The 9,991-nt window shown below is 41.1% G+C and overlaps 1 protein-coding gene across 3 annotated transcripts; it reads left to right on the forward strand.

Moving 5' to 3' along the window:
* The first annotated feature begins 1,882 nt into the window (after nt 1-1,882).
* Nucleotides 1,883-9,618, forward strand: gpnmb (glycoprotein (transmembrane) nmb). Of its 3 annotated transcripts, none has more exons than XM_023426649.2 (12): nt 1,883-2,148; nt 3,625-3,780; nt 3,861-4,022; nt 4,811-4,984; nt 5,070-5,231; nt 5,353-5,676; nt 6,412-6,471; nt 6,664-6,873; nt 7,715-7,820; nt 8,327-8,547; nt 8,642-8,732; nt 8,875-9,618. In XM_023426649.2, exons 1-12 carry the CDS (start codon nt 2,079-2,081, stop codon nt 9,026-9,028), a joined length of 1,890 nt encoding a protein of 629 aa, XP_023282417.1. In that variant the 5' UTR covers nt 1,883-2,078; the 3' UTR covers nt 9,029-9,618. The 3 variants fall into 3 exon arrangements, with proteins under 3 accessions (XP_023282417.1, XP_023282419.1, XP_023282418.1); XM_023426650.2 differs by having other exon boundaries at nt 1,884-2,148; nt 3,861-4,001; XM_023426651.2 differs by lacking the exon at nt 6,412-6,471.
* Nucleotides 9,619-9,991: the final 373 nt, after the last annotated feature.

A 9,991-nucleotide genomic window follows, 5' to 3' on the forward strand; every position in this document is an offset into this window, starting at 1 on the left:
ATTTGTTGTTCATTTTATTTTGTTTTCTTATTCTAAATTCATAATCAGTAATATGTAATTGAGTAACGGCAATAATATAATAATACTTAGGCCAATACAGCAGACGGAAGGGCCCCACCATCTCTCTCAGCCTTCCAGCAGCTGTATGAGAGGCTGCGGAGTGGTGCTGCCCTCCACTGGACACTGAGCAGTACTGATGTTCACTTTTCTACTGTATTTCATGTTTATCTGACAAAAAAAAAAAGAAAAGATGAGAAATCTGAACTCAGGGGCCAGTTATTATAGTTATTCCTGGGCTCTCGGGCACATTTCGTAGCCCTCATCAGCGGATATACTTTGCTCAGTTGTCATGGAGATGGAATGAATGAACTAGAGGAAGCTCAACATTTAATGTTTTGTTTCCTACTTCCATTCATGTCTCCCAGAAGGCTTCGCGGTTATTTATTTATATTACCAGCTCTTAATGAAACACAAATGCCACTGATATACCAACAGAAAAGACTAGAGGATATTCATGTTGTTATTTGACCATTACAAAGTATGATTTTATAGCTCTTTAACGGTGTGGATTTGATTTTCAAATATCTGGATCGATTAGATTAGGCTTTATAAACCATTCATTATTAATGTATTATCATCGCCATGATCCCTACCTTGAATTCTGAATAAAGGTTATCTATTTTTAATGTATTCCAGATATTTTGACTTTGGCAACCAGTAAGGAGATTTTAAATTATTCCACACTGAATATAAAGTTAATAAATTGCTATCTAGTGTTTTAAAGTTGACTTTTTTTTCTTTCATTATTTTTGTCCTACGGGAGAATAAGAGACAAAGTCTGTGTCTTTCTTCTGAATTCAACTCCTGAAAAAACAGCAACCCCCAATATTGTGGACATTCAGAGTCATCTCAGCTTTCACGTTGTAAATTTAATACTGTCACATGTTCTGAAGTTATTGAATTTGTCAGCTGCTCTTCACAGTTTCAGTGTTCCGGATGAAATCCTCGTCTTTTCAACAGATATTTCAACGTGAGTAAATGTCAGGTCGCAGTTTGTGGAGCCCTTTGCTACAGTTTCCAAACTCTCCTTGTGACAGCAGAGGACCCGCTAAAAAAACCAAACAATCACATGTCGGGGTGGCTGTGTTGAAAACGAACGGGAGAGCGCAGAATATCAGGCGCTCTCCTTCTGCTTTTTGCGGATGCCGCTGCGCTGTGGCGCAACGTTTCTGTCTCACCATGACACAGCTCCATGACACAAACACAGCAAATCATTCACTCATGCGCTCGGCTGTCACACACGGATGTTTAAGGTTATCAAGCGTTCAAAAGGAGAATGTAACGAAAACACAGCTCACGGTCAATCGACACACTTCTGCAATTTCGTTGTATTAAATATGATTCGACCAAACATGTTTGTCTCTTTTCTTTACCACCTGTCTCTGTTGAGGCAGAGGTAGGCTACTCTGCAGGAGATGAATTTCTTCTTCAAAATCCAACAAAACTCTTTTTGTTTTAATTTTTAATAAAACAATATTTATTTTTAGTTTGTCAAGTTTGAGATTAACACCAAATATTCCTGTTGAGAAGAAAGGTGAGGGACATTTATGGTCATCAAGTAACAGTTTAAAAAACGCTCTTTGTGGTTATCATATTTTTAAAATAGGCAGAAAATGAACAGGTAAACACGACAGGTACCGCACAGCCTCATAACTCTGGATCATTGAACGAACAAAAGCTCTTTATAATTAAAAGCCTTGACAATTTCTTATCAAAGACAAGTTCGGGCAAAAGGCTGGAGGGGGTTGGGGGTGAAGGGGGGCGGGGCACGCGCAAGGGGCATAATAAGTGATGAGATGCGTCTTGTTAGGAAACATCACATGTTTGTGCGCTCTGCGGCCCCAGATTAAATTAGTGAGCATCAGGGCAGACAGGGAGAACTCGGAGAAGCTGGACGAGCAGAGAGTGGGACAAGAGCTCTGTCGGTGCAGAGAACCACTATTTTGGGAGGTGGACAGGCTACTTTCTTTTTCTTTTCTTTTCTTTTCCTTTTTCTCCTTCCCTGCTGAACAGTGGAAATGGAAGCCTTGCCATATATTTTTCTTTTGGCTTGTGCCTGCTTTGTTTATCAGGCTGATGGACGCAGAAGTAAGTGCTGCTTTAAAGTGGGACGGTCACTTTATCATATAGTTGAGCAGTAACAGAGGTCTGATATAGGCTGGAAGTATTAAATGCAGACTCGTGTATTTACTAAATGTCTTTGACTCAATTTAAGTATCCACACTGAAATCACAGGATTGCTGCAATCTCACGTGTTCTGACTTAGAAATATACTGTGGCTTAATTAAGTGTAAAATAGACTTTTAAATATGTTTTCCTCGGGGTTTCTGTATCACCTGTCCTGTCATCAGCTCTGCAGTCAGAGTCCCATGAGCTTAATTAAGGCGTGTGCCCTGGCTGTCTTCCTCTGGTCACACTGACACTGAGCAGCAGACACTCACTGAGAAAAAACAGAAAAATGATCCACACAAAGGAAACCATTTGAGACTCATGAAAAAAAAGAAGAATAAATCATAATCTTCAATGACCAACAATTTTGTTTCTAACTGGGATCCAATTTGATTCAAAGGAGAAAAAAACTATTCAAAGACATTTTTATTGCACTTTATTCATTAATAAATAAAGGCAAAACTACATACGTTGTAGCCTATAGTGAGTGTCTCATGGTTTGAGCTGATTAGTCGCAGATGTCTGTTTATACAAAGCTGTTTCGACATTTTCCTTTAATTAAATTATAGACGGAATTTGTTGTTTTCGTCTGTCATCCATAATTGATGGATTAAAGATATGGCTCAAATGAAAAGGAAACAAAGGTAAGGAGTTAGTTATAGAGAGCAAGTTAATTCACAGATTAACGGATTTTAACGGGATCAGATAAATTCCTTCAAGATGATAATGAATGCATATAAACCCAAGGCCAGGCAGCATTATGTGCTCTGTAGGGAAGTTATTATCACCTCCACAGGGCTGCTATACTTGGTGTTAAAAGGTTATACACAGTTTTCTACACGTTGCTTTTCTGTTTTTATGAGTTTGACTCTTCACCTCCAGTAAGCTCTTTGTTCAAATCGAGCTTTTGCTGAAATATTTCATTTCTCAAGGAAGCCTGGTGTCATTGTTATTATTTTGACTTTGGACTTAAAAAAGAAAAAATCTTTATGCCATCTGAAAAAGATTTAATTTCAGATGAGTTTCATAAATTCATTGTTTTTGTTATTTTCTACACTGCATGCCAGGTGATAGGCTACAGCATAATTATTTCATTTCACGATAAAAGAAACATAATTTGATTATAAAACGATAAATCTTTGACTTGTTCCATGAGAGATTGTTAGGGACATTTGTAAAATAAACTTCAGTTAAGCAGTAAATTACTCTGAATTATAATAATAAAGAAATTAAGATTTTTTTCTGTATTTTCTTCCAAAAGAAAGTTCAGGAAAATGTGAAGTATATTCATACATTTGAGGACCTTGGACAATCCTAAGTTTCAGCTTCCGCCAGTGAAGGGCACATTTCATGGGGCCTTGGATCCTTAAACTGTGCTCTGGTCTCTCTCTCCAGCATACAGTGACATGTTCCCCCACAAGCATGCCCTAGCAGGAAAGTTTCCTTTTCCAATTCCACCAATTCCTGGCTGGGATCCTGACACAAACCCGTGGGACGATTACCTCTACCCACCACTAAACCCAAAGCCAAAGGAGCTCATGCACCGAAGAGGTGAGTAGGGTCATTTTTTTCCTCTTCAAAAATGTAATATCATGTTTTAAGTTGTTAACCTAGAACATCCACCTCTGCAGGTAAACCCAAGGTTCGTCTGACCAGTGACAGTCCAGCTCTGAACGGCTCTTGTATCTCCTTCACTGCCAAGCTGGAGTACCCGCCGTGCCAGAAGGAGGATGCCAGTGGGAACCTTGTCTGGGATGATCACTGTGAGGACGGTACGGAGCTGGAGGCCTCAGGTGCTGCCAAAAAGCCAGGCCAGGCCGCACCCCCTCAAACAGATGACTTCACACTCCACCACCAAACACCATTGTACCATATAAGAGAGCCCATACTACACTATACATCAAACACAAACACTATCACAGGAGCATAGTAATAAAAAATTCAATTTAAATTTTTTACTTGATTTCTTTGCCACTTGTGGACAGCAGAAAAAAGCTGTCAACACAGCACTGACAAATGTTACCTTACAAAGTTGATATGGTGAACATGTTGTTAGCAAACAGTTGCCTTTTTACACATCCAGCAGAAATGAAGCGACATTGGCTTTCATTTGGAGTTGTGTTTTTGGCCATCCCACAAATGTAAGTCCAATCCTCACTCGCTTTTTAGCTCTTTTCTTTGGTCTCCTCCAATTTGCTAAATGCTCCACTATGTTCACCAGTTTGTCGCTAACTTTGTCTGCTGTTCAGTGCTGGGCAGGAAGTGTACAGTGGCTATATCACACACACATTTTTGCTAAAAACAGCTGCCTGCTGGTGCTGGAAACAAGGCCAGTGAGACTGAACCAAGACAATAAGAGTTGCAGCCTGTGAATTCAATACAATGAGCTGAAAGAGATTAAATTGGTCTGTAGAGCTGAGGGAACTGCAAAGTTGGGAGATAATTATGTCTGGAATTTGTCACAAGCAACTGCTTTCACAGTACATGTACTCATTTGACCCATTCTTAAAATAAAATGTGAATTAGTGCAGCTTTCAATTATAACACAAGCTTTTACTTTACTCTCTTCTCCTCTGTGCAGCCAATGGACAGGTTCGTTCTGGCTACGTGTACAACTGGACTTCTTGGTTGGATGACTATGGCTTCGGAAAGTGTACAGACATGACAAAATGCAATGTGTTCCCTGATGGGAAACCTTTCCCTCAGAGCAATGACTGGAGACGCAAGAGCTACGTCTACGTGTGGCACACAATGGGTGAGACACACAGGTTTACAGACTTGCACACGTGCACACGCAGGAACAAAATAAGAAACTGTCTGTTTTCCTCTGTTTGTCCAAGGCCAATACTATGAGACGTGCGATGGCTCATCCTCGAGCTTGACCATCAACACCACCAGCATCCCACTGGGGGCAGACGTCATGGAGATCATGGTCTACAGGAAGCGTGAGCGCAGGAAGTACAGTCCCCTCACCACCGACAACACCGTCTTCTACGTCACAGGTGAAGACAAACCTTACACACTCAAGCTCATACATCTTCATCTGTGTACGTGTTTCAGCCAAACAGACAGACACATACACAAAGAGAAACCTGGAGAATGAATTATTTATCACTCCCTCAGATAAGATCCCGGTGGTGGTCAACATCTCCCAGAGGGCTGCGGTCAACGAGTCGAAGAACGTTTTCTTCCGCGGTGAGGATGTGGTCTTCAAAGTCCAGCTTCACGACCCGAGCGGCTACCTCAAAACTGCCGCAGCCATTGACTACATCTGGGACTTCAGAGATGGCAACCAGTTGGTAACACACCGCGAAGTGACCACGCACACCTACAGCTCGCTGGGGAGCATGAGTGTGAAGCTGGTGGTGGAGGCGGCGTTCCCCGTGGAGTGTCCACCAGCTGCCTCCACCACGACTCCGAGGAGCTTCACGCCACTGCCTCCTACAGGTGCGAAGTAACTGTACAAGCATTTTGAAAAGATTATTCTGAGTTTGTTTTTACTTTCAGCACATTTACCTTAGTTTCTCTTTTCAATGTTTTTAATATTACCAGTAGAGGGCGCAAAAAAATTCAACAGACACTTTAAAGTTAAAGGATCAATTCAGCGTTTTTGCTGTGGGCATACTTGCCGAGAGTGAGGTGAGATGATTGATACCACTCTCGGGTTTTTATTGAGGCACATACAACACAGACACACAATGAAGGCGTCATTGGTGTAGTGGACACTCTGGAGTACACTTCTACCTCACTGCTGCAACTTGAGAAATTAACCACTGGATTTTAAGCTGATGTGAAGTTACTATAAATATGTTGCCCTTACTGTGCTGGTGAGCTCTGGGTGGAGGCAGAAATAATTTGAGCAGAGACAAAATATCTCAAATCTGGAGCAAACAAAACCAAAAGTATGTTCATGACTAGATAGCACTGGAGGGAAGTGGGAAAAATACTCCAGAGAACCAAGGGTTTCCTGCCGGGGTTAAGGCACCAACTATGAATTGCAGCTTCCCCTGGTTGGTGTCTGGCCTGGGACCTTTTTCTCCCTCATTATCAATTTATTAATGGCTTGATGGAGAAGACACAGCAACGAGCGACTCTGCCATCACAGATCATTATAAAGTTAAATTACAATGCAGAGATGTGTCTGTAATGCTCATATCTATATTCCTGTCTGTCTTCCTCCAGAGGCTCCCACACCTCCGTTCGGTACTCATGCTGTTACTGTCAAGATGGAGACCACACATGGTGAGGTTTCACAGCTGACACTGGGTTTTTGTTTATTTATGTGTATGAGAGAGAAACAGAATGAGGTAGACAGAGGAGGGGCATGTGTCCGAACAGGAGCTCATTCATTTTTAATAAAGAATAAGTGTCTTGATAAATACACACATGCTTGTCCACTAAGTCCAAATCTTTGCCCCTTGTTTCCTGTTTCAGTGCCACCCAGCACCAGCCGGCCCTTCCCACGCTCCTCTCCCAGCGCCACAACAGGGTCGCCCACCACCGAGCCCCTCCCGCCTACTGTTGCCAGTGGCACCCCAGAGGCCGGCCCCGCCACCCCGGCCTCGCTCCTCAAAAGACGCCTCAACAGCAACGGGTGTTTCCGCTACGCCTATGGAACCTTCATGGGGAACATCACCATTATCGGTAGGTGGGAGGCTGCAGTTTCGCTTTTCACTGTAAGCTGATGGTGTCTGGTGTCTGTCGGCCACTTGGTCCAAATAAAAATAAATAAATATCTCAACAGTTATTGGATGGAGGGTGTGTACAGATATTCAATAACTCTTGTGACCGCTGACTATTTATCTTGTTCCATCATCAGCTCAAAAATTTAATGTTGTCCAATAGTTTGATGAACAAATACAAAACTCAGAGCTAATGGCACTTTGTGTTATTTTTGCTATATATTAGCATGCTCACACCCTAAACTAAGACAGTGAATATTATATCTGTTAAATATCAGCATTTGTCACTTTGAGCTTGTTAGAATGACGTTAGCATTTAGTTTACATTAAAGCTTAAAGAAAGCCAGCAACATGGCTGGAAACCAATACGGTGAGGATTAAGGACACATTATTGTTTTTAAATGTAACCTGAATATCTTCTTTTCATTTTAATGAGTGTTAGTACACAACATGGAGAGTAGACAAGTGACTTTGCTGTCCAGCTAAAGGAAAGTGGTACAGCAGGGCAAATATCCAGTCAGAGGTTCTCATACCAAATTGGCCTTTTATGTCTTAAATTGGATTCTATACTAATTTTTCAGAATAAAAGAAAAAAACAAACAAAGGAAGGATTATAATTTTATACCAAAATTGTTGATCCTCACAGTTAGCTTTTTCATTTAAAACCTGTCTTTGTGGAGTAACACACGCGCACACACACACACACACCACCCTCCACTAAAAACCTTCGACCTTCATCATTTTAATATTATGAGAACATGATTATACATCTAAAACCAGCTGCATTAATCTGTTCTCCACAGAGCCGAAGCACGCGCTCAACACCCAACCAAACAGTCGCATCGTGGACGTGTCAGCTGCCAGAGTGACAAAAACTGACATCACCTTCCTTGTGAAATGTCTGGGCAGGTGAGTCTCTAATCATTTTATTATTCATTCTATTTGAATGTTAAACAGGCTATGTTTGTGTTAGTGTTTTTTTCCTCTGACTGCTATTTGGTGAAATCCAGTTTGAAACATTTTCACTTAGATTTCTCGCTCATATAAATAAATCAATACAACACAGAGACTGATGCCTTTCTGTTAAATGGGACATAACTAATTTATAAAGTTTACAATCGGCAGGATTATGGTGGTACAAAGAAAGTTACCATCAAAGTTTTGATAAATAAACTGGGATATTAAGAGATTTATTTGATAATCTGGTCAAGTCATAACACAATTCAAAGTACTTTAATAGTATTACTGTCTTGTCATTTATTTTTTGGCTTGAGCACAAAATGTATTGCATCACTGGTTGCTTAATTGTAGGGCTGTGGTCCACTTTTGAAGAGCTGACTCTATTAAAGAAAAAAAAAAAGGTTTTAGGTTTTGAGTATATTATTTAAGTCTATTTTTTCATCCCTCATCCTCAGCATCCCCACTTCAGCATGCACCATTGTGTCAGACCCCAGCTGCACTCAGGTGCGTAACATCATGTGTGACGATGTGCCGCCGTTGGCGGCGTGTGAGGTGCATCTGAGGCGAACGTTTCTGGAGCCTGGCACCTACTGTGTCAACATCACCCTGGAAGACTCCAGCAGCATGGCCCTCGCCAGCACCACCGTCACCATCAACAAGTCCCAGGACACACCTGGTTAGTTACACAGTATGTTTTTCCCATGCATACTAATAATTTCTTACATTGTGGCTCTGTCTGTCCTTCTCACTGCTGTTCTCTGCCCCTGTAGTGTCCAAGACTTCTCACACTGCGGAGGTGGTCCTCTCATCGAGCGCTGTGCTGGTGGCTGTCTTTGCATTCATCGCCTATCTAGTCTACAAGTGAGTAGTCATGACATGCAGGAGTAAATAAAGACCATATCCCTAATATTATACACCCGAGTAGGTTTTGGGTTTCCTTATAGATAAGTGCCACTCTTATCCCTTATTATACCATCCTTATTCTCTTCCCCCTCTCTCCCAGGCGTTACAGGGTGTACCGACCCATTCGTAGGTCACTGGTGGAGGACGCCTGCGGCCATGCCGGGGTCGGAGGTCCTATGGTCCGCCTGAGGGAGGCACTCTTCCCCTCCAGTGAGGAGAGCCGTCACCTGCTGACAGAGCGACGCCCCCTGTAGGCTTTAGAGAGCTACACCAAAGTTCCTCTGCCCTGAAGAAAAATAACTGCCCTATGAAAATCTAAGCAAAAATATAATCATTAAAAAGTCAAGATAGCAGGAATAGATTTGTGTCTATAGTAAAATATTAATAAATAATACTCATGTCTTTTTTGTCTTAATTTAGTTGCTACTTCAAAAGGCTAATGTTACAGAAGAGTGTGATTGGTAGATGATTAACTAAAGAGGCTGTTATATGTCTGGCTGCTCCTTTTAATCTCAGTGTTGGATGAAGTAGTTGCTAAGAGATGAACTGGGTTCAAGTCCTGCCTGTTTCGTTTGTTTTTTTTATTAAAACAAAACAAATGCTTTTGTGCAATTCTGTGCTAAGCAGCGCTTTACAGAAGCTGTGCATTATTCTGCAATAACAGTCTCAAATGAAGTATGAAATCCTTGAGATGATTTTGATTTATAAGATTTATACTAAGCTTCCTCAATTAAGTGAATTAAAATGGAATTTTTTTAATGTTAGACTCAAAAGCTAAACCAAAGAACTCATTGGAGACTATACATGATTAATAAAGATTGTGAACTAACCACTCATCTTTTGAGCCCGTCGTTATGATGTGAATCATTTCACTAACTTTGATTGCAAACCACAGATAATTCAAGGTTTGAAGAGATTGAAATGAATTTTTAGACAGTTGAGCAGATTAAATGTCAACACATCCACCATGGCAAGATAATCTGCCTGTAGCCAATGTTATACCCTATAGCAGTGGTTCTCAAAATGGGGTCCTTGAGGAGTTTTCTCACAAAAAAAAAATTTCAATATGATTTCCTCCACTAGTAACAGAATGTATGACTAGTTTGGTTATGGGTTTCAAACACTTTCTGTAATAAAACATCTAAAAGCAAAAATCTTATCAGATAGGGGTCCGTAGTCTCATTTGTCAGTTTAGGGGTCTTTGAAAAAGTTTGAGA

The sequence above is a fragment of the Seriola lalandi genome, unplaced genomic scaffold, assembly GCF_002814215.2.
Source record: "Seriola lalandi dorsalis isolate HSWRI2012SDOR001 ecotype SW California unplaced genomic scaffold, Sedor1 jcf7180002054834, whole genome shotgun sequence".
Taxonomy (NCBI): Eukaryota; Metazoa; Chordata; class Actinopteri; order Carangiformes; family Carangidae; genus Seriola; species Seriola lalandi.

Bases quoted from the DNA above. Each gene is read 5' to 3' on its own strand.
- gpnmb (XM_023426649.2), top strand. From the start codon at position 2,079: ATGGAAGCCTTGCCATATATTTTTCTTTTGGCTTGTGCCTGCTTTGTT. The intron at 4,985-5,069 runs GTGAGACACACA...TGTTTGTCCAAG, and splicing joins CTACGTGTGGCACACAATGG to GCCAATACTATGAGACGTGC. The intron at 7,821-8,326 runs GTGAGTCTCTAA...CCTCATCCTCAG, and splicing joins CTTGTGAAATGTCTGGGCAG to CATCCCCACTTCAGCATGCA.